The sequence below is a fragment of the Rhinolophus sinicus genome, linkage group LG02, assembly GCF_036562045.2.
Source record: "Rhinolophus sinicus isolate RSC01 linkage group LG02, ASM3656204v1, whole genome shotgun sequence".
Taxonomy (NCBI): domain Eukaryota; kingdom Metazoa; phylum Chordata; class Mammalia; order Chiroptera; family Rhinolophidae; genus Rhinolophus; species Rhinolophus sinicus.
The window spans coordinates 190,202,834-190,227,138 of NC_133752.1; the positions used below are offsets into that span (position 1 = coordinate 190,202,834).

General features: G+C 37.7%; 1 protein-coding gene across 47 annotated transcripts in view; it reads right to left on the reverse strand.

Annotated features, from left to right (window-relative positions):
• The window catches only part of RBFOX2 (RNA binding fox-1 homolog 2), a 257,051-nt gene that overhangs the window by 14,152 nt on the left and 218,594 nt on the right, over positions 1-24,305 (reverse strand). For 17 of the 47 annotated variants that reach the window (XR_012494103.1, XR_012494102.1, XR_012494104.1 and 14 more), the window contains 6 exons: positions 15,529-15,621; positions 12,667-12,727; positions 9,594-9,647; positions 9,404-9,498; positions 8,262-8,404; positions 4,476-4,515 (listed from right to left, as the gene is read on the reverse strand). Coding sequence is in view for 43 of the 47 variants with exons in the window: in XM_074326292.1 (XP_074182393.1) it covers positions 4,476-4,515; positions 8,262-8,404; positions 9,404-9,498; positions 9,594-9,647; positions 12,667-12,727; positions 15,529-15,621 (486 nt within the window). In the remaining 4 variants the exon portion in view is untranslated. Of the gene's footprint in view, positions 1-1,137; positions 1,181-4,475; positions 4,516-4,551; positions 7,773-8,261; positions 8,405-9,403; positions 9,499-9,593; positions 9,648-12,666; positions 12,728-15,528; positions 15,622-24,305 lie in introns of those variants that run through there. The other 30 variants (XM_074326287.1, XM_074326295.1, XM_074326286.1 and 27 more) reach the window with 9 other exon arrangements.

Below are 24,305 nucleotides of genomic sequence, written 5' to 3' on the forward strand. Positions count from 1 at the left end.
GGGCTGACTGCTGCACCTCTGCAGACTGTGTCACTTGTCCCAACAGGATCCTAATTCCTTCCTGTCCCTCACCTCCTCCCCACTCCAGCTGGGAGCTGCTGCTCTGGACTGCTCTCCTTAGGAGCTGAGTTCTCCTAAAGAGACAGGGCAACGTGGCACCTTTGATTGTGAATAACACAGACGTGAATACAAGAACTTAATGAAATACTGCTATGCTGAGAGACCTATCTACTTAGAAAAGTAGTTATGAAAAAAATTTAAGGTATTTAGATTTTATCATATGATTATTTAAAATTGGGGTTAAAAGAAGAAATTGCTAAGATGAACTTAATACCTCTCACTTGCTACTTCTACGATAGATGAGAGATCATCTTTCATGAATTAAACCTTTCGAACACTCTACTAGTCCACATCTCCCATAGTTCATTTCTAAAATCTTGCTGGGTACCTACATAAATTAACTAACTCAACTGTGAAAAGCTATCCACTGCTTTCTTTTTTCTAGCATCCAGCTATCAGCAAACCTTCTAACAGTGTATTATTATCCAAACGGGCTCACTGATCTTGTTTTAAGGTGAAAGGAAAAGAGGAAGGGAAATACATGTTTCCATTTTACAGTCCCAATATATGTAGATTTTTAAGGCAACTTCTATTTTATGTAGGAGCACAGTCCAATTACTAGTACGATTTCACTATAGGGCCCAATTTGGGATTCATGAGTCCTGTTTGGAAAGATTCTACTTCCTCCCCTTTCTCATTTCTTTCACAGTAGTAAGAAAATGTCCCCAACTGCTAAGATCTCCAAATATAAAAGACCAGTTTAAACACCACTGTTCAACAGAACTGACAAACTAAAAGAAGTGGCAGTGATGGGACAGTGCATAGAACACGCCCGGTGTGGATATGTGACAATGGGAAAGGAACATTTAATTTCGGAGGAAGTGCCATCATGTATGGAACTTGACTGTGTGCACTGCTGAGGTAGCAGGGCTTAGATCACACGCTCACAAGTCTTGATTGTCCAAAAAAGCCTCTGTTCCCATCTCTAACGTGGAGCTGGAATGGTTAGTATAATTCAATTTTTGTTCACTGCAATCCACAATCTGATTGATTGGCAGGTCACACTGGCACTCCTACCTGAGGTATTTTAGCGCTAATGATTGGTTCCTGTAAGACTATTCTATAACAGAACACAGGAAGAGCAGTTCAAAAAACACAGCTGTGGAAGGAAAACAATCATACAAAAAGCCCGCTTAGGGGCCCACCAGCCTTTTCTTTCCTTTCGATGCAAGCATGCTTTTCACAGAAGGAGAATTAGGAGCAGTTTGTTATCCCATTTAGAAAGTGAATTAGGGTGAACCATGCCTAATTCTATCGATCACAAGAAAAGAGGGGTGGGTGGATACACTCTATGTGCTACTCTCTCAAGTCTTATCCCAGGGGGGTCACCTTACAAATTATGGGCACAATTGCTAGATCAGTTCTCCAGAGAGGAACGTGCCATAAAAGCAACAGAAAGGAAGGCAATGGCTAGCAGGGGTTATGGCCTAAGACTAGAGCAGGCAAAGAGATTTTCAAAACTTCCACAACTAATAACCTAAATTAATGTAACTTTAAACAAAATCAGCAACCTAAACTCTTTCCTCTCATTTCATCTCTTCAAGCTATGGTTCAGCGTTCTTTTGATACTAGATAAACCCTTCACTCTTTGTATTTCTAATCTGCCCTTCTGAGGAAACAAGAGCTGAACAAACCTTGACAGATTTCCACAGATGGAAAAATGTACAGAGAGAAGCAGAACAAACTCAAGGTAAAACAACAGGTTTTTTTTTTATTTCTGTGTTTTTAAAGAAGCCCCCTTAGCTCCCTCACATACAGAATAGGGCATATAAAGTTGTTTTTCTCCGGGGGTAATATTTCATGAAATCTTTAATGAAACTGGAGGGGATATGAAGTTTTAAAAGCTATAGTTAGTTTAGGCCTCACTTAACAGTTACCTCATAATGTATTCTTATTTCTCATTAGTGATTTTGGATATCATTTCAGCACTAGTGACCACTTTTTTCTTCCTAGTAACTGCTTTAAGATAGGAACTAGGGCCCACCCAGTGGGACAGGTGGTTGGAGCGCCAGCTCCCAACACCAAGGTCGCTGGTTCGATTCCCACATGGGCCAGTGAGCTGCGCCCTCTACAGCTAAGATTGTGAACAATGGTTCTCCCTGGAGCTGGGCTGTGAGCAGCCGGTGGCCAGCGTTGAGTGGCCAGCAGCCCGCAAGAGCTGCCGTGAGCTGCTGACCAACGACCGGAGACCAACTACCTCAGTCGGGAGGAGCGCAAGGCCCATAAGACCAGCACGGGCCAGGGAGCTGTGTCCTACACACCTAGACTGAGAAACAACGGCTTGAACCGGAGTGGGGAGGGAGGAGGCGGAAGAAGGGGGAAAAAAAGACAGGAACTAAAAATGATAATAACATTACTATTAATTCTTTTCATCAACAAGGGGTCGCAGGTCAAAAAGAATTTTGGATTACTGAATTATTTCTGTTTAGCTCGATAAGGAAATCCAGTAAGTAGATAAAAATATGCAAGAGTATTTTCTCAACAAGTACAGAAAAATCCTTTCTCTAAATGAAATCATATATTGTGAATGAAGGAAATGAGAGAACTGTCAACAAATATATGGTTGGTTGACTTAACAAGGTGGAAGCAGGCAAGTCTTAATAAGGTAGAAATAGGCCATACTTAAAAATCACCAAACATGGAAGATATTAAAAAGGAAAAAAAACTTGACAAGAAATAATTCATATGGAAAGCGGGTCTAATAGACCAGCTTTTGAGAAAACAACCTCGTAACATAAAGATGAGATTCATGAGCATATGAACACTAATGTATATGGGAGAATGTACATGGGAAGATCATATGTAAATATGTATATTTAGAAAAGTGTAATTTGGTGTAAAACTAGGGTTTATTTCCCTAACCCTCAAGTTTCATTGTGAGCACAGGACAAAAAATACCTTACATTACCTCTTGAAAAATCATCTGAGGAAAGATGTGAATTTTAATTAAATACTAAGAGAGGCAATGAAATAAGGATTAGTTAGTTGGCTTTTATGCTTAACTATACAAATCACTTATGTAATCCAGGGTAAGTAACAATTTCTCTAAGAAACTATCTATGAAGCGAGAGGGCTGGGACCAAATTATGGCTAAGTTTCCCTGAAGCATCTGTCAAATTAGAGCATACTTTGAAGGTCTTCTGTACACAGAACAGGTGTGTATAGTCACCTGCAGTACCTGGGAGGATCATTTTATCCTATCTCTACTTCCTGCAATACACAGAGTGTATTCTGAAAATGCATTAACATTTTTAGATTGCCAGAGAATCTCTGGCAGACTGTGAAGATAGTTCACTAAAATGGTACCCTTATTGATTTGGGGAGGTAAGGGTGGAGAAAGCATTTCTGGACAATCGTAACCTAGGCCCAAGGGATAATTTCAAGCCGACAAGCTTTTCTTACAGAATTGTTTCTTAGTGATTTGGTGGTTAGACCAAGCCTGCATTCAGAAAAGATCATTTGGAGAGGTCCCAATAAAAGATTTCAAAACTCAAAAATTGTGACTGTCAGTTAGATCACTTTGTCCATATTTTAAATAGCACGTGACAAACCAATCACATGACTTGAGCTACAGCTAGACAGTTTTGGTAATAGATTACGTGTTAACATGGCTGGTGGAAATCAACAAATCTTGTATGCCAGGCCAGTGTCTATAAGAAGGGTCTAGGTTGCTAATTCTGCTACTCATTTCTCTCTAGATGTCTCTTTAAGAAAAGAGACCCACCGGTTGTGGCCCTTTTGATAAAGAAAGGCCTTAAGCAACTGGATATTTGGTTTCCTCTCATTACTACCCACTTTTCACTGGCATCAGTTCCTTATTTCACTTTCACAAGATGGTACTCTCTCCAAGTATGTCAAACAGGAAAACACACAATTCCAAAAGCCTACTACCATCTATATAAATCGAGGCTCTAATGATCTAAAGAGGGATGTGAAATGAAAAGAAAAGCAGAAAAGGGAAAGAGTTGGCTTAGGGCTCAGCTAGCCTGTCCTTTATGTGTGCACATGATACGACAGTAATAAAAGACTGTAGACCTGCTGCTCGTCTTGCAGATACCGTAGTGATCCACAGAACATCTGTAGGTATAGGGAAGGGAAAAGAATATGTCCAGTAGACTGACTCTAGCAACGACCCGGAAACCCAAAGGCTTAGTTTTTGCACCCAGGGGTAAGCGCAGTGGCAGAGAAGCATGCTTGCATTCTTAAATATATAAATATATATATCCACATGGAAAAAGAAAACAAAAATTAAATAAATTATATTTTAAAAAAACCAAACCAAACCAAAGAAACAGAAAAAAAAAGGCTGGCTTGTCAGGGGATGGGGTCGAGAAGGCCCCAGTGTGTGTACTTACATAGAGGTCAGCACCGTAAAATCCGTCCTGGTAAACCACACTGCAGAAAATCCACACAAAAACAAAAACAAAAAAACAAAAGAACAGAAACACATTCCGGTTATTGAGGACGGCAGCATGCACATGCGTTCTACACAGGCAGGTGATGTATGAATACATAACCTGGGCTTGGGGCCACAGCAAGTCAGCCAGGAAAATGTGAAGGTGCACACGCACGTTACACAGCTCCAGGACATGCGCAGAGGGGAAGGCGTGCAGACCTGGAATGAACCACCTGGATGGCTGGTAATCAAAGTAAGATGCAAACAATAAAGAGCACCCCCAGAGGGCCTAATGTAGCTATCGAAAATCTGTTGGGTTGGATACATCACCTTTTCATATCTGGAGTATTTTTATAAAGAAGCTTGACCTACGAGGAAGGTTTTCTTTAAAGAGCTTCAAAAGGTATGTGTGTCTGTGTGTGTGTGGAAGGGTGGGGGTGGGGGTAGGGGAGTGGCAGAAAGGGCTGGCATGTAGAGAAGGGTTTAACATGAAAAAAACAAACCCAAAGAATTCCATTAGGGTGGGACCTATGCAAAATATGTTTCAAAATGATGTTTACTATTTTCTTTTAGTTTCAATAGTAATGTGTAAATTTTCCTCAATATCCATACATCACCTGCTTTTTACCCTGCACATTAGACATGCGATAAGATTTGGCTGATCACACAAGCATGCAAAGTATTATTATTCAGCATTTTAAGAACCAATGCAACACCTTAGAAAAACAAGTCAATCAATTCTGACCAAAGTAAACACAGAATGTAATTAAAAAAAAAAAACACAACCAAAAATACCCACAATGCATTGCTTTCACAAGCAGAGATAATGAGCTAAAGGTTAAGGTGATTGGTCCAAGGTTCAAGAATTGAAAGGTGCAGTGGGGATCCCAGATAGTAACAATATAATCCAGAGTGGGAGGAGTAACTGGAAGATTTTAAGGGTTCTCTTTTGACTATAAGAATATTCATTGAATTCTGAAAAATACTATTGTTAACTGAAGTTCTAGGCATGACGTGTTTTATTTAAAAGAATAAAACTGAGAAGGTAGCTGATTAGGAATAGAAGGGTTTATTTTCCTGTTTAGAAAATTAATTTGTATCCAACAAATAAAATACATGACTTTTTGTTTTAATCCTGAGCAACACTAAAGTTTTACAACTAAAATATAGATTTCAAAAACGTTTGAGGTATTTTGTGCAAATAATTTCCCCAAAATATTACTTTGGGACCAACAGACAGAATAGGGATAGAGATAAAAGATAAGATTTTCTTCTGCATATTTGTTAAATCAAGATTTGGCTGTTTTAAATTAGAAGATCCGCTTATTGTTTATTCAACTAAACAAGCTGGACATTTTCACCACTACCTTCTCTGTTACAATAAACAATTAGCTAGCAAGTGAGGTCATCAAATCGTATTTTTAACTTGAATATGCAATCATTTATTTCCTATAGGTAGTGGGAAAGTTTCTGAGTTCTACTCCCAGTGACATTTTGTGGTGTTCACAGGGCAATATGGTCACACTTTGCAATGCCCCAAACATGCTGTGCCTTTGGATTACACAACAGGCAAATTACACCCATCAATGAGGTCTACTTAGCTACATTCTAGCCATTTTCATAGTCTCCAATTGCAGTTAAAGAATGATATTGGAGAGTAATCTGCCTCTCAACTGCATTTTTGTATAAAAGAGACTTGTTCGTAATGAGAAGGCTAATAAAATGTGAAGCACTGATGCCAAGTGGTGATTAGTTAACCTTCAACAATTTCAGAGAGGGGATACAGTGACTGTTAAAAACCATTTCTCCCACAGAGAAGAGTGGTGGCATTAAAAATATGAATACATTTTACACTAAGCTGCATCACTCACTGGGAATATTCAGCTAAATTCTAGCAGAATTCCACTATTTCCTGCATCAAATGCCACAAGGAGGCTAGAACACAATGATTAATGATGAAATTAGTTTACTAAGCTGAGAAGCAATTTTAGGCCATTCCCCATAAAATACTGGACTTATTCCTTGCCATCTTCCATGTAAACAGGTGGTTTAGTTAATAAAAAAGAAAACATGGGAAACTAGTGTTCAATGTAATGCACGGTAATTGATGTGATTAGACAGAAAGATAAAATATCTTTGAGCAAATATATACCTGACTCAAGTGTGGCCAAAATACTGAAATGACCTACATTGAACAGGAACGAATTCAACCACTTTATAAAGTAACTCAGAAATATTACAAAATAAATAAGTCCCATGTTTCTGGTGAGCAGTACTTCTTTGCAAACATGCCAGTAAACTCTCTTGGGTTGAAATGGAAGACGCTTCGTGAACAATTTTCCTAGTGTGTAGAACTTCCCAAAGGTAAGTTTTTATGTTTTACTTGAATTATTTCTTGATGAATCAATACTGCATTTTTATCTTTACTTCTTTAAAAAGAGATGTCAGAGGTTGAAGGTCAAAGGCAAGTTGAGAGAAAAAAGGATCAAATTAAAAGTAAGTAATGGCAGAAGATGGAGATGATGGAATGCATGGGATTTAATCATCTATAACTTGCAAACAAAAGTTTATTTCTAAAGTAGTTCCCTTCCAGTGGCTTTTGGAACTTGCCTATTTCAACATGCACACTTATCTGCCTAATAAAAATGCTTTAGAATTACAGCACAGGATTGTGCCATGGAGGACCTCTGATGGCAGGTCCATTTGGTCTATGACTGAATGCTGACTCAGCACACCTCAAAGCCAAGTTCACTGTCAGAAAAGGACCCAAAGGAGGCTCTTTCCTTTTGTATTTTAACTAAGTAAGAATGAACAGGCTCCTCTGCCCCTAAGTTTATTCCTCAATAAGAATAAGGAAAAAACAAAACAAAAACCCTGTCATAGGCAGAGAAAAGATGAAGAACACAAATGTCACATCTTTGGAGAAGGCAAGTCCTTGATACAACTAACTTATGAAAAAGTCCACTATAAAATATACATTTTAGGCTGACACTGAGAAACAACTAAAAACAACACCTGCCATCTTCATTCCTTCTCCCCCATTCAGTAACAAAGGATTTATTTGTTGCTATGGAATCAGTCCACTGCAGGAGACACCCTCCATACAAAAATCAAAGGGTGAGGGACGCTCAGCTCCATTCATGGTTTTACCATCACTCAGAAGCCAACTGTAGTTTAATTCTTCCTACTTCTCCCTTTCTCCCTTGATTCAATTGGACTTGGTTCATCTTTGAATTAACCTCTTTTAATCCGTTTCCTACAAAGAAAGCAAATCCATTGTGGGTAACTAGTTCTGCTGCTCACCACCCAGGCAGTGCAACTGAAAGGGAGGGCAGATGTGGTAGCCTCAGCCCCAACCCAGGGTGGTGATGGGGGGTGAACACAGCAGACGCAGTTTGGAACTACAAGCTTGAGCTCCTCTTTTGGCTCTCTGCAGTAGTGTTAATCCACATTCGTGCGATGCTGAGTGAACTCCATGCCAACATACTGCTAGTAAACACAAGACGTTCTGGCTACTGTCTCAAGCCACTACCAAGAGGGCTTAAGGTGGCCAAAATGAAGATTTATATAATGAATTGATATTTGTTACATTCTGATGATGGTATATTTTGGTTCTTGCCATCTAATCCATTAATTTGCAAATATTCATAGAATCTCTACTATGTGGCACGGCAATGTCCCAGAAGTTGTACGAGGGCCATAGTCCTTTCTTGTCCAGTTGCTTATTTTGGAATCTAATGCTTACCCTGGATAGGCGGGAATGGCTGTTGGAGGTACCGCTCGGACTGCACCATATACCGTCCGCCCTCTGCCCCTCAGATGGGCTCCTCTGAAAGCGGCCGCCGTGGTGGCTGCAGTTGGGTAAGGGAAGCCAGGAACTAAAGGGAGACCCAAAATATAACACAAATGTCAACTTGCATTCAACAGCAGGTGTACAATCACAACTTGCTTTGAACTAATTGAGTAAAAGGTATGTACCACAGCTTTTCTGAAAAACAAATGCAAAGAGAGACCCAATATGCAAAAGCTAATGGTGCCATGCCTCCTTCATCATAAATCTTGACTAAGTTTCCTCTGCCCCATCCAATTTTGGCATTACAATGTAAGCTGGTGGGAAGCAAGTCAAGAAGCTCTGAGAACTACTGCCACAATAAGAGACGAGACTTCTAATTTCTGTGGGCAGTTTAAAGAGACTGATAAGAACTCATTGACTGGCCAATGATTAATCTTGTTTCCAGACATGGTTATGTGCATATAATCATTATTCTTCATAAGCATATCCACTTATGTTTTTGTACAGTGCCAAATGCCAAGGCACACAATAGTCTTTAGACATTTCATCTCATTAGTCAACTTCTTTCCTTCATCTAAAATGTTTTAATCCAGAAATGTAAGGTGAGAAGGAAACTATCTCTCCTCTGTGGCCTTGTGTCCTATAAAGAGGCAGATACTGTTTAAGGGTCCATTGAACTGGATCATACCTCTTGCTGACGCAACATGGCTCAGGTCAAAATGACTAGCGATATCAACAGAGCTGAGAAGAACCAACAATCCTGGAGGCGCTTTTCAGTGACACTCTACCTGAGGCCCAAAACTGACTTGCTGAGGACATGTGTAACAGATTTCACAAATGCTTCTTTTGTTTTCTTTATGATCAAGTACAGACTAAAATGTTCTTTACATGCCCTCACCCCACCACTGCCTTTTCCAACTATTCATGCTTTGTGACAATCTTCACATTTGGTCCAAGAGATTCTAGAACAGGCTAAGCAGGCCAGGGCATCGCCTCCTTTTCAGCTACGGATTACACTCAGGGAAAAAGGACGGCTGGCATGTCGCTGCTGACACATGACAGCCACGTCCGTGCCAGGCTGACAGAGGCTACTTACTGATTAAAGGAATGTACGTGTTAATGCCCCCTCTTCCCGACAGGGGCACTGCCGCTTCGTTGCCTAGGGACACGTCTGCTTGGAAGCTGGATGCTGATTGCATTAAAAAAAATTAAAAAATGTAAAACGGTTACAAAGGAATAGCAAATTGAAAATAGCACACACGGAAAAATTAACTTAAATACTACCTGCATATAACTCGGGGCCATATACAGCTCCAACTACTGGGCTTAATTTCCAACCTGAAATGGAAGAGAGGACAGTGAGCACTGCAGACGGCATGAGGAACACAGGGGAAAAGAGCGATGTGCCAGCTGGCTTCAGACATCGCTGGGTTGATTTTTGTCTCGTACCAACTTTTCTGTAGAATGCCAGCTGGGGCATTCTAACCTTGATAGTGACATCCCCAGACCTGATGGTCTTTAAGCAGGTCTAGCCAAGTAAAGGGACAATGAGGGGCTACGGGGTGGGGAGGCGGGAAAGGGGGCAGAGAAAACAAATTGGGAGGTAGGAAGATGGAAAGGGAGTGAGAGAAGGAAAAAGAAATACAAATAAATCCTGGGGTGTGGTACAGTGCCGTGCACAGAACTGCCTACTGACCTGCTCTCTGTTTAGGAAAAGAGGCAGAACAGTGTGTATCATTCTACATCACACTGTGATGCACTTTCTTATAATATCATCTTAACACTACTTAACTACTGCAGTTATTTTAATAAAGGTATCCTTTGAGTGAATTCAAATTTGACCTGGATCTCTGAACTTCATGTTCAATTATACCATGTTGATGGCATCCTGGATAAACTGAAATCTCCTTTCACTGGGATTTAGCATTGGGATTTCTCTGGAGTTAACCAAGTCAGCAAGGAAGAGACACGCAATAACAAAATTCCAGATACATTCCCAACTTCAGTGCACGTCTTCTGAGATTTTAATTTGTAATGAACACAGTTAAGTTAATCAGACTTTTTAGCTAAAGGATAGTAGACTGCTGTCGAACATTAACTTAAACACTTAGCTTAATACTTATAAATTTTAAGTATTCCCAAACATTATGTTTGCTGTCAATTGTATTTCTTCATTCCTGTTTTTATATTTGTAGAATTATGACGTGTTAGAAAAAGAAAACTGTCCTCCTGTCAGCTGACCATTGAAGAGTAGAATTACATACAGTAACATTAAGAAATATTTATTGAATTTTATACATAAATAAGCAACCGTGCCCTATTATTTTTCTCAAGAACAGTTCACTTCATTTGTATTAGCTTAAGGGCCTAAGTGTGCCACAGCTGCTCTGTGATATATGAATGGACAGAAGAAAAGGTCAATCACCACATTTAAATGGCTATAAGCAAAGACATTATGCACGAGAAAACCCATTCATTATGAATCAATCCAATCCCCATTCATTATTTTACGTGCTCGCAGCTCTGCCTCATCACTATTCTACAGAAAAATTGGACAAAATCTGGGTTTAAATCCTACTGGAGTTGTAAGAGCACAAATGTTCTACAATGTCAGACAAATCAAGTGACTCCAACCAAGATAAACTAAAACACTGCCTGAGAATTCACCAGAAGGGTATTTCTAGAACCTTTAACACTGCGGATGCAGCTTTGGCTCCATGAGATTTGAATATTGTTTTAGAATCATATTCAAAAGTAACCTTTTCTTTCCCACTAATGGGACTATTACTTAGGCAGTCCCTACAAACGCATACAATGGATGCACGTTATAATAATGATGTATTTATACAATGGTATGCTGTATATGTTTAGTTTTGTACAATTGACAATGTATTTTCAGAGGTGTTTATGTCATTTTGATTTTCACAAAACCCAAAGAGAGTGGTAAGATCGGTACTACCTCTGGGACAATGAGTAAGTACGACACCTCTCGGGGCTTCCTTTCCTAAATAATAATAAGCTAAGAGGACTGGCTTTTGATGACTTCTAAAGAGCCCACTTGTGCTAAAATTCTGTGGCTGCCAATTCATAGAGCTGAAAACAGAATCAGATAGGTTAGGACATTAGCCCACTGTCACAGAGGAAAAATGAAGAGTCAAAACTGGAAGTAGAATTCCTGTCTTCTGAATTGCAGTCAGAGGCTCTTTCTGCCACACCATTCCCCCTGGATCTAAAGGAAATCTGACATGCTTTCCTCTCCCTCCTTTTTTTGTTTATATTGGGTTTTTATCAAAATTGCAGACACTTCTGTTTTTGTGATAGTGAAAAGAAGAAAACAAGAGGTAAAGGGGGAAGTGATGGTATCACATGATATACCACTGATAAAACGAGCAGGGAAAATAAAAATTATGCTGATTTATATCATCTGTTTGAAACGCTGGGTTAAATATATTTATTGAAGACTTTGTGGGACACAATACTAATATACTTCTGCCAGCACAGACGCTACGCTAGCAGGAGGTCAAACTTTTACCAAGCAATAAAAAGGGAGACATCCTCCCTTTTATTCAAGATAAATCTTATGCAGAACTCTAAAATACACAACAGAGAATGAGGAGTTGCTCAGACCAAAGTAGAATGGGGAGCCCTCAGGACCCAACCCACTCAGTTTCCTCTTTCCCTGCCAAGATGGCCCTATAGAACACAATTTGCAAAGCAACTGTTGCACTACAGATCAAAATCATATCCTATCTCATTAGAGAACAAGAGTCTAGGTTAAATTTGACAACTGATGCAAAAGTTGTTTTTGTTTGTTTAGTCACAGAAAATTTCCTTCTCAATGAAAAACATTTATAAAACTCACTATAAAACATGTAGTCACGGGCTAGAAAATAGAAAAGAAACACACACACACCCATGGCTGTTACCTCTAGAAAAAAGGAGAGAAGGGGTCAAGGATTATTCCGCTCATGCTCAAATGAGTAGGAATCAGTAGTAAAAGTCAGAGTTGGTGGGTATCCAGGGCTACTATGGACAAACCTAATATTATTACAAAGAACTACGGCAACTGAAAAAGAGGTACTCTATTGGGATCTAACTAGAGTTAACAGGTAACCTCAAATGACATGTTCACACTGTGTATCACATGACCTCTACTGAGACCGTAACACCTTAATAACTAAAAAAACTTAGCTTAATTCTAAGAAAAAAGTTAATTTCTAAAAATAAAATACAATCCTTAGGTAAAGAAAATACTGTCTTAAGACTAAAATCAAGAGATAGTCTTTGATGTTTATGAAAAGCTCATATATTTATTCAAGGATAAATAACATTCTGATGATGATTTGTAATCTCTTACCATTTGCATATGGTGTGACCATCTTCTTATTGGTCATTACACGTGCTGTAGCATTATTCACCTAAAAACAGAAAGAAGGGGCAGGGAGGAGTAGACCACATTAAGGAACATGGAGGTTGCTCATCCAATAACATAGCACTCAGTTTAAAATGTAAATTTCTGAGAGCATTGCTTTAAATAATTAATACAATATAAAATATTAATATATAGTATTTTAATTGAAGTGTTTATTAAATGAGGCTAACAAGAGTAAAATGCAGTTTCTTAGTCTCCAAATGGGAAACTGGGGCTACTTTACCACCCAATGTATTCCAAAGAAAAAATACATTTGCAAGTTCTTTGGATATCTCTTAAACAGAGAAGTGTCTGCATTAAAGAAAATATGGGGAAAAAAATAAATTGGAAACAATTCTGTTTGCACATGAACTCTTAAGTTCATTAATAAAACAGAGGCTTCCCACATGGGCCAAGAAATAGATTTACAAGAAGGTAAGAAAATGAATTTGTGATTTCACCTATTTGAACGTTCAGCATTTTTGATGTTTGTATAAGGTTTTACTGTTTGAAGTTAGTCAATATAGGAACTTGATTCTCATGTTGACAGTCTTCAGAACCATGGTGAATTTTCTATTTTCTAGACTCTGTGGTTTTACCATTTATGAATAAAGTTTTCAGAAGGTCTTTAGGCAATTAAAGGAACTGAAATAAAAACACGGCACTAATGTTTCTTTTGTGTTATGGTACCCTCGTTATAGAATGGCGTAATTGAAAGCATTCTCAGGGCTGGAGTAAGTGGGAGTTACAAAGGTGGTGCTGATGGAGGAAAGACAAATGGAGCTTAGGATACTCCTTAAAAGTCAGGATCCTGAGGCCCAGTGTCAGAACCAGCCTCAAAACTCTTGCCAACAACGATGAAGCCTCACAATACAACTTGATTATATAGTGTTGTCAGATCATAAAACAGGCCAGTCTTTTTAAAAAAATTATAAACATACAAAATACAAGTATGTCTTAATTTGTCTTTGGACATTTACATTATTATAAATTTGTATAGTGATAAATTTATGTTATGAAAAGGCCAATTTTAGGTAAAACTGGAACTAAAAAATGTCTCAATGTCTTTTAGGATTTATATAGTGATAATATTTCTATGTGAGGAAAAGAGCTTGAAACTGCATTTACTCTAGTCTGACCCACCAAATAATACAAACATTTCACATTTAAAAAGAAAGAATGGGATACAACAATGATGAGACTGAGGGCATGCAGTTAAAAACACACACACACAAACAAAAGAAAGAAAAAAAAACAATCAATTTCGGAAAGAAGGGAGAGAGTGAAGAGCGAGGCTCTGACAGACAGGATTAGAATGGGGCAAGAGCTTACACCAGCTGCGAGAGCAGAACGCACCCAAGCACTTAAAAGAAAAAGGGCCAGAACCAATCAGAAACCACCAGTCAGCAAAGAGACCAATAGCTGCATGTAACAGAGAGAAAGGGTGGGAAAGGAATAGGGTACAGGACAGGTACAGAACTTGGGTAAAGAGAACAAAAGGGCAGGGGAAAGACAAGAGAAGGTCAGGAAGGGTGTCACCGGCAGGAAGCAGAGCCATCAAGGACAAAGAAAGAACAGTCATAGCTCTGAACAGTATGGGAAAGAGGAAAAGTAGGAAAGGGAATAGGGGCAGGAAGTGCATTAATAAAACCAGCCAAACTGGAGTTCAGTAACTCTGAGTAAGATGTGCAGGGGGAAAATCACCATGACGTCAGGATCAGACAGCTCAGACTGCCACAAAACAATGTACATCCAAGTCCAGGCGGCATTACCCAACAGCATTGAAAATAAAAGGGGGAAGGGAAGGGAGGAGGAGCGACAAGTCAAGTCACATTTTGTAGTGTTAATGTGAGATGGCAGATGGACTTTTTCTTTCTTATTTAATTGTTCGGTCATTACATTTTATAAAGCTTCTTCTCTAGTGCTTTGGTTTCACTTACCGCCAACGGGCACCATCGCCAGCATTGTGTATAGTTACCATGGAAAGAGTGAGTCAATGAAGGGCCCTAAATGCTAAACCATTGGAAAGGGAGGGGAAAAAAAAAGCAAAATATGCAGACATCTTACTCAAAACGGTGGCTTTGATATTTCATACTTTTAAAAATTGGGGCGGGGCAAGGAGCCAGTTAGCCTTCGTTGCTTTCTAGAGGAGGGCTGGTGGCCACCAGGTGGCTGGCTCAGTCACAACAGGACATTCACCAGGCAGCCATCAAGCCCTGTTTGAGGATTTTATCCATCAACTGCTGAAATTCTTGATATTAAATATATTTGAAAACTACATGAATTTTGGATTCCTCCCTCCCTCCCCACCACCCCTACCATCTTCTGTTCTCTGCTTATCCCATGCATGTGGAGGCGAACTGGCCTCCCAAGAGAGGACACTGGCTGGCCCCTGGATTTATTACAGGACACAAAGTTATAAATTGGATAGTTACAGACATTTTAAAAGTTAGTTTTATTTTGGCCTGATCACAGGAATTTGGAGTCTCGCAAACTGAAGCAAAGGAAAAAAATCAAGAGAGCGGAAGGATGAACATTTTGGAGGAAAAAAGTAAATGAAAAATACACATACACACCAAGTAAATTAAAATTAAAACCCCCAAACAACAAAAAAAGGTGAGGGAGGAGGACAGAAGTGTTACTTTTTATACGTTTTAGTGCAAGAAAGTGAAGGACAGAGACACAAACACACATACATGTGTGCACACACACAAACAAGACAGGGTTCCAAATGTGAAATAAGTGAGGCAATACACAAAAAGAGAAAGAAGAATATAAACCAGAAATTGAATTATTGAAGACATGCACCTCGATTTTACGGCCCTCTACCACGGTGCCGTGTAATTTCTCCCTGGCCCTGTCTGCATCAGCACTATTCTCGAAAGTTACGAACCCGAATCCCTGCATGCAGCGGGAGAAGGGGGGAAAACATGCACATCGTTATATTGAAATACTGATCCCTTGGTAAATAGAGAAAAAAATATCACAGTATGAAACTGACATCAGCAACAACTCAGCAATACGCTCCCAAAGTCACATTTTTGGTCCATGCATATTTTGTAAAAGGAAATTAAACCCAATAAAAGAATAAAGAACTGTAGTAGTTGTAATGATACTAATGTAATTAACAACAATAACAATAATAAAATAAAACATAAAGCACGTGAGGCCAGACCAAAATTAAGGTATGGAGTTACTCGGGCCAAATTATTTATTCAACCAAGAATCTGAGTGTTTTTTAAAAATGTCCTACCTTTCTCAATTCATGCTGTTAATATATGTGTCCCTTTAATTAAATTGATTGGTGCCTAGCAGTTTCTACAGGAAACCTGGCATTTAGGTACCATCATTGTACAATGAGATTTTTAGGAAGTCTTATCATTTTAGCCCCACTTTGTCTCTTGCTTATATTACCATTAATTCCTTGGGAAACAGGATTATTTAAGACATAATCTTGATGTATACAATGGGTGTGGTAAAGAAAAGTACTCATGTTCATCTAAGCAAGTGAAACTACCACCAAGCAGTGATCAATTACGACATTTCTTCAGTGCCGATTTTAAACGACCAGACTGGCTGGCACATAGAGTAAAAATATGTTTAGCTGAATTTCAGATAATTGCTTATCCAAATTTGCTGAAGTTACACATTTGTCGAAGCCTACATCTGCTACTAAATGTATTGGTAACTTTCCGTATATAGAAAAAAAAGGAATAGTCAAAGGCAATTGGAATGAGATCTACGTTAGTGACATCAGTTGCATACTATTCAACAGGAAGAGAATACCGTAAAACAGCAATACCACTGCTACCCTGAGTTAGGATTAATTTATGTGTGCCTTGTTGATACTGCAAAACCAAAACCCAACCCAACCCAACCCAACCCAACCCAACCCAACCCAACCCAACCCAACCCAACCCAACCCAACCCAACCCAACCCACGTAGCTTTAATTCATGAAGTGGACCAGGGAGTTACCCTACTTTATTGTTCACATATCTGAAAATACTGTCTGGGTCATAATCATACTGTTAATTTCAACATCAGTAGAATTTACTATATTCTTATATGGTTATTGCATGAAGAATTATATCAGTTACATTCTAGGTACTTTTTCCTTATCTTTCCACTTTGCAACTATAAAATTCTCAAGCTATTTACATTTGTGGAATAAAAAACTCTTAGGATTTTCTGGGTAAGTCCTCATTTCTCAACAGCGTCACAGTCCCTTCAGTGTTCTTTGAACATTCCATTGTAGGAGAAGTGGAACCCTTTATTTTTACTGAAGTTCTGCTTTACAGCTTAATACCACGGGTAGTCCTCCATAGGCAAACCATGTTCTTAACTGAGACGGTGGAGTGTGCATTGGGCAGTAAGATTTTAGAAAAGCAACTGCATCATTTTGAAGGATTTGATTACTCCATGCTAATGATTATATGGCTGGGTGGCGATCCATGGAGGATTCCAATGGATTATGTCTATGTCAATTTGGATGTCACCACAAATACTCTAGAAAGCCCAATGTTAAGCTGACAGAAAATTTTAAACGCATGTTGCTTGGAATATTATGGGTAATTTTTAGTTAGTGCTTCCCTTAAAAATGTCAACGTGTTGAAAATATCAATGGGAACATCTTTTCAGAAACAAATTGTAGTATTAATATGTTGCGACCACTTTGACAACTCAAGGTATACAAGGGCAAGTTACTAACAAATCACACCATATGTCATTGACACTAGATCTGTGAAGACAGGAAACCAGTTCTCCAATTCTGGAGAATCCTCCAGTAGGAAAGTTAAACCTTTTGAGAAAGGCCACAGATAGTGATGAATTTTTATATCACATTTTAGAAGTATTATAAACTGCATTCCAACTGACTGTCACAGCTGGTGAAATTAATAAATTAGTACTTGTATAACAGATTACATGGAGGCTAAACTAGGCTTTTAATTTGAGCATTATGACGATCTATATACATACATACATAGTTGTTTATCTTTTAAATACAACCATGGATAGAAACGATAAATCTGCTGGTTTCATTTTGAAGGTAAAGAAACTGAGGTTACGTACCCAAGCACCAACAATGCCCAGAGCATCAACAAGGCCTTCTTCCTTTCACGTACCGTGTTTCCCTGAAAATAAGCCCTACCCTGAAAATAAGCCCCAGTTACGACCGTCAGACAGATGGACGCATTTAGTACATTATGACGATGTTCCAGAAGAAGATGACATGACTGTATTTGAATAAATGTAGATTGTTGTACATGAAAAAATAAGACATCCCTTGAAAATACGCCCTAATGCATCTTTTGGAGCAAAAATTAATATAACACCCGGTCTTATTTTCGGGGAAACACGGTAGCTGCTTCTTACAGCTCATGGTAAGGAAATTAGAAATTAAGCTTTGAAATCTAAGTTCAGTATTCTATTTATTAAACTACATTAGTCCTAAAATCCTTCCAATTTTCTTTTTCAAATCTAATTGCCAAATGCGTCCTATGACCCTCCTTTCTGGAATGTGTTGACAGAATACCTGGACACAAGAATTGCATATCCAAAAAACTGCAGGGTGGTATCATCAGCAGCGACATTTTACAGTCAGCAAATGACCAAGTTTAACCTTGAAGTCTGCTTGTGTAATATTTTTCTCAATAATGACTTTAAGTCTGGAACAAAATTTCACTTTCAAATGCTTTAAAAGTGTTTCATAAAGAAAGGTGCTTATACTCCCAAGGCAATGCTTATCAAGACACCAAAGGTATGAAAATAAAGCAATCTTTACAGGCATCTTCACCTCGAGAAAGAGGAGGACGAGGCCGTGTTGATACCTGGGATCTCCTGACATGAAACAGAGGCAAGGGATTTCCTCTTTCCTTTGAAGATAAATAGGCAGAACAATGCCCCCACCCCAAGTTGTCCTAATTCCTGGAACCTGTGAACATGTGACCTTACAGGGCAAAAGGGATTTTGCAGGTGTGATTAAATTAATGATCTTGAGACAGGGAGATTATCCTGGATCATCCAGGTGAGCCCATGTAATCCCAAGAGTGCCTATACTTGAAAGACGGAAACAGAAGAGTCAGAACCAGAGTGCAGCAGTCTGAGAAAGACTGGACTGGCCATTGATGGCTTTGAAGATGGAAAGGGCTATAAGCTAAGGAATGTGGGCCACCTCCAGCAACTGGAAAAGGCAAGGAAGTCAATCATCTCTTAGATCCACAGGCAGGAATATAGTCCTGCAACACTTGGATTTTAGCCCAGTGAGACCCATTTTGGACTTTTGTCCTCCAGAACTGTAAGATAATACATTTGTGTTGTATTAAGCCACCAAATTTGTGGTTAATTCATTCACAAGCACCAGGAAATTAATATATACACTTAGAATCAGTCTGTGATTAGAAAGGTAAGAAGTATAACCAGCATTTTTAAAGTATTGTTTTCAAATTCTTTTCTCTCGTCTTGAAACTTGGAACAGATGATATTCTATCAACTTAACTTCATGCTTGCTAGTTATCTACCACATTTACAATTTGGTTACAAGAATATTAATTCAAATAAAGTTTGAAAAAAAATTTAATGTCCTGTTTCTTCCAACAAAATTTAGCATTTTTGAAAATGTGCCAGGAATTGAGCTAAGGATATTCACAGATTATCTAGGTTTAAAAATTTACTAATAGGAAAATATACTTACATGAAATTATGTTTTAATGTCCCTTCACTTTTGTAAATCTAATTCATATTAAGTTTGGTCATTTAGATCTTTTGCTTCGAAAAAAAATTTAATAAAATTATGTCTAAACTTAACACATATTCCTTAGAAGAGCTTTAAAATGATCATACGATGTATCAAACAGGGAAACATAAAAGCCAGTTTGAATAACTACAAAGTCAAACTAAGACTTAATCTCAACCTCTTACCCAGAGTATTTCAGGTATGTAAAGAACGTGAACAGATAAACTAAAAGTAAACTTTTATTTTTAATTAAAAAAATGTTGACATGTTTGTCAACCTCAGCACTGTCCCACAGAAATACAATATGAGCCACATATATAATTAAAAATTTTCTACTAGCCACATTAAAAAAGTAAAAACAAGTTATTTTAATTTCAATAATATGTTTTATTTAACCCAATATATACAACACATTATCATTTCAACATGGCATCATTATAAAAACATTATTAGGGAGATGTTTAACATTCTTTTTTTGTGCTAAGTCCTTGAAATAGGGATGTATTTTACACTTAAAGCCCGTCTCAATTTAGACTCGCCACATTTCAAGTGCTCGATATGGATGCTGTACTGGCCAATGCAGATCTATATGCCTTATATGCATACCTAAGTTCTCAGTTCCCAAAGCCCTTCTATGCTAATAATTTAAACACATCAGTTTTACAAAAGTGATTACCAGCTATCTTAGCCGTCTTTTGGAAATCGGAATGGGGTGTTTATGAGGTATATGATGGTGGTTTAAACTTCTTCCGAGTGTGACAAAAATTTTATCGCCTGCCTTGACGTCCATTTATCATCAAGGGCATATGTGAGCCGAATAACTGTCACCTTTTTAGTCTGGCCTCAGACTGCAATAAATAACAAGCAATAGGATGAGCATTGTGAAAGTATTTTTTAATTTGTATAATCTCTGAATTTTCCCATCTCAGAAGAATGAGAAAGAAAATTTACCATGTAACTTTTAAGGGAGAAATCAAAAGCAGACGGTTCTCCTGGGTGTGGCCAGAACACAGAAATTAAAAAATACGTAAAAGAAAAATAAAACTAAAAACCCATAAATGGTAACAAAAGGAAATAAACTAAGTCCTTTGGAAAAACATGCACCGTTAATTCAGTTTTAAGTATAAAGAAAAACATTTCACCTCAGCATTACCTATCAAATTTTACTGAAAATCACAAAGGCCAACTTAGTGCAATTTCAGAGACAGTCTTTTGATTGTATTTTGGAAGAAATAAGTAAGTCCCCTTTTCATGAAATCAAAAGCCACGGAAATAGGCAGGAGATAACCTCTGGAATGGAGAGGTGTTATCTTCCCCAATTGCAGCCTAAATTTAAGCCTAGCCCAAACGCAGATCCCCACCATTCCAGAAACCCACCTGAGGAGTAATAAGAACACATCAACTAAAAACTTGCTAGAAATACCAATAATTGTTGCTGGGCTGTATGTTGCAGGCCTGTAGTGAACTTAATCATTGGCACAGTCTGAAACTCTTCACCTTCTATACATTGCGTGTTTATAATACATTCGTCCCTTCCAGCGACAACTATACAAAAGTATGCTGACAAAACTTGATGGAAAATAGAAATGTTAGAATCTGCGCATTTCTTTCTTGAATAAACTTGATAATTATCACAAATTGTTGTGGGGCTGGGTGATAGTGAAAACGATGGTGGAAGGTCTGAATTTCAACAATAGAATACACTTTGAAAAGCAACCAGTTCTTAGTCATTAGAAGTGTCCGGCAGAGAACGCAAGGCCAAGAATACGGGGGTTGAACTAGGTGACCATTATTTAGAGTTCTGTTTAATATCCTATGTGAGAATATTAGGAATATTGAACTATGTGTGCTTTTTCCTTCTACTTCTCAGTACACACCATGTTTCTTTTTATAATGGTTTTTAAAAAGATACTTTTTAAAAGTTGTTACTCAAAGGATCTATAAGGAGAGTGACAATATAGTTTATTGTTCAAACTGGCACTTTAAGGAAAGAAGGGGACACTATTAATACGTATGTTAAGATAGTGAATATAAACTGGGACTATCCTGGCTAAACCAGAACAGATGGCCACTCTACTGATACATTATCCTGGTCATGACTGGTGAAATTTGGAGACTCAGTAAAGCCAAACATATCCGTATAATCATTTTCTAGAGTCTGTTTGAGTACATTAGTTAATTTTTTTGACAAGGGGTACCATTTTTCATCATATATCCTAATTGAACATTTTCAAAAGAATAGTCTCTCTTTGTTTCAGTGAATCACGGAAAATTAGATACAGCTGACTTTATGTTTTTATAAAGGAGTAAAAAGATTTTTTTAAAATTACATGAAATAATTTAAGTATATATGTACGCATGTGTATACATGTAAGTGATATATATTCAACCCATAATCTAGGTAAACCAAATCCAGAATATGAAGGGCAAAGGAGGAAAAAAAATGTCAACATCGAAACAATTACTTCCCGGAGCACAGAAATTCTGCCTTCCAGGCAAGCTGGAAAGGTACAATATTGGCAGGCAGGAAAGGGATGGGCACGGAAGCATAACAGTGTTCACCTATGTTTTGAAGTGGGTATATTGCAAAACCTTGGGCCAAAACGCTCATTAAAAAATAAGACATGGTAAAGAGTTGCTTTTTGGTTTGGAACCATTTGGTTAAATACTGTTTTACATGTAAGTATTCCTTATCTCAGAATTATTTTGTGACTAGTTTTTCCATTACTGCTTAAAAAAAAATTCAATTAAGCTAATTTCTGTCCTGAAAAGCATTCAGTTCAAAGACTGAACAACTCTTAACTATGAATAACTCTTAACTAAACAACAGAACCACGTAAGTCTCCTTTTCTCTGGTTCCTTTTAAGGCATTGTAATTTTATAGTCAACCCCAAACATAAAAGAAATAAGAAACTAAACTTAATTCACAAAAAGAAAAGCATTTGTTAATTTATCTTAAGTGGATCCCAGAAGAGGCATCTAGGTTTCGACTCCAAAATAAATCTCTTATTAACAAGCCTCAGAACGGTTCCAGGGGAACCCATTCCAGCAAAGAACTTGAGGTAACAGTTAAGAAGGGCAAGGATGAAGACAGATCTTGTATCAGTCCTTGAAGGCAGATCCAAGACAATTCCAAGTTCTGTGCTTTGTTTTAAAAACATATACCAATTAGTAATATTTGTCTATCCTTCAGCAGCCCAAAGAAACAGGGCAGTGAGGACACAGCATCAAGCTGAGAGAAGTAGCAGATGCTTTTAGATTCATTCCCCAAAGAGAAAAGGAAGGCTTGTGTTGTTTTAAAACGAAAGTTACAGGGGAGAAGCAATTGGATTGGGTAAATTTAAAAATTTCTGGTAGTAGGCAAATCCTTGAAGTCAATGAAAGAAGCCTTAAGAAAGATCAATTTCCTTTGCTTCACAAGAATTCAATCAAATTATTTTCTTGGTAAGGAGCAAGTCCTCAATGCCTGATGAAATTACATTGGGCTTTTGGTTGGTTGTTAGTGTCTCGTTAAGGATATTTTAAATGCATACACTTAAAAACCAAAAACATTTAAACTGCTACTTTAGATAAACAGTGTCATCAATAACCTTCACACATTCATTTTACAAACACATGCTTCTCATAAACCACTGTCATTTTTCCACCTTGTATCTAAAAAGGTAAAAAAAATAAAAGCAAACTATACAACAAAAGAATAGAAATCCATCGTGAGGAAATTAATTACAAGCATAAATAGCTTTATTGGTTACAGCTTGAATAGATTTCACTTTAAAACTACTTACCAAGTAAGTGCTGGAGAAAATTCTGTATAGGCATATTAATCTTTTTTGTTTTAACTGAAAACTGGAAGCTTAAAGTATAATTACCTCTTTAATAATTACAAAATAGTTATTACGGTCAGAGTTAAACACTTTTAGTGTTGATGCATTCTATAAAGGAAGGTAATAGTGGTCAGGATCATTAAAACAGTACATACATTTGTATTAGTACAGATGGGGGCAGCAGGTAAATACAACTCTGTAGATTTGTTATTAATTCCCAAAGTATGGTGAATTTGGAATAAGAAATTGAAGCAACATACATATTAAGTTAAATAAAGTGAATAAATTACATTCTTAGAGATTTAATCGTAGCCAAGGGCTATTTTCAAAGTTCAGTAGAGCTGACCAAATGAAAATTAATACAAAAACTGGTCTAACCTAAAAATGCAAGTAGAGCTGAACACAGCAAGGTAAATATTTATAAGCTTGGCCACAGCTGATAGTGTCTGCAGGGTGTATTTAATTTGCTGAGGAGGAAGAAAACTTTCAAATAAAACTTTCCGAAATTCAGTTCATCAAATATTCTTTCATAACGCCATGGTAAGACTTTACCACTCCCTCATTCCTAAAACCACTGCTGCTTACTTTAGTGCATAAAAATTCTAAATCATGTAGATTGGGAATTTAAAATAGTAAAATTATTAAAGGAAAATAAGGTTTAATTAAAAATTTCAGTTCTTAGCTAGAACACATTTAGAAGAGAATACATGTATCAAATTGCAAATTTACTTCATTTTTAAGCAAAAAAAAAAAAAAAAAAAAATCAACTCACTGTGTTTGTGATCGAAGTGACTCTACACTCTGCAGCTTGTTTATCTGGGTATAACTTAAAGGAGGAAGTCAGTTCATAGTGAATTTCCGAGTCACTACTCTCCGTATTTAAGCCTTGTCAAAATTTATTCAAAGGAGGGAGCAAGTCAACTGAATAACTGAAATATTCAATTTGTTCTAAGTATGGTGTTTCAAAGTTTGATTTTAAAAGACTAGAATTCTCCTAGAATTTCACTTTCTTTAGTCTTCTCTCTC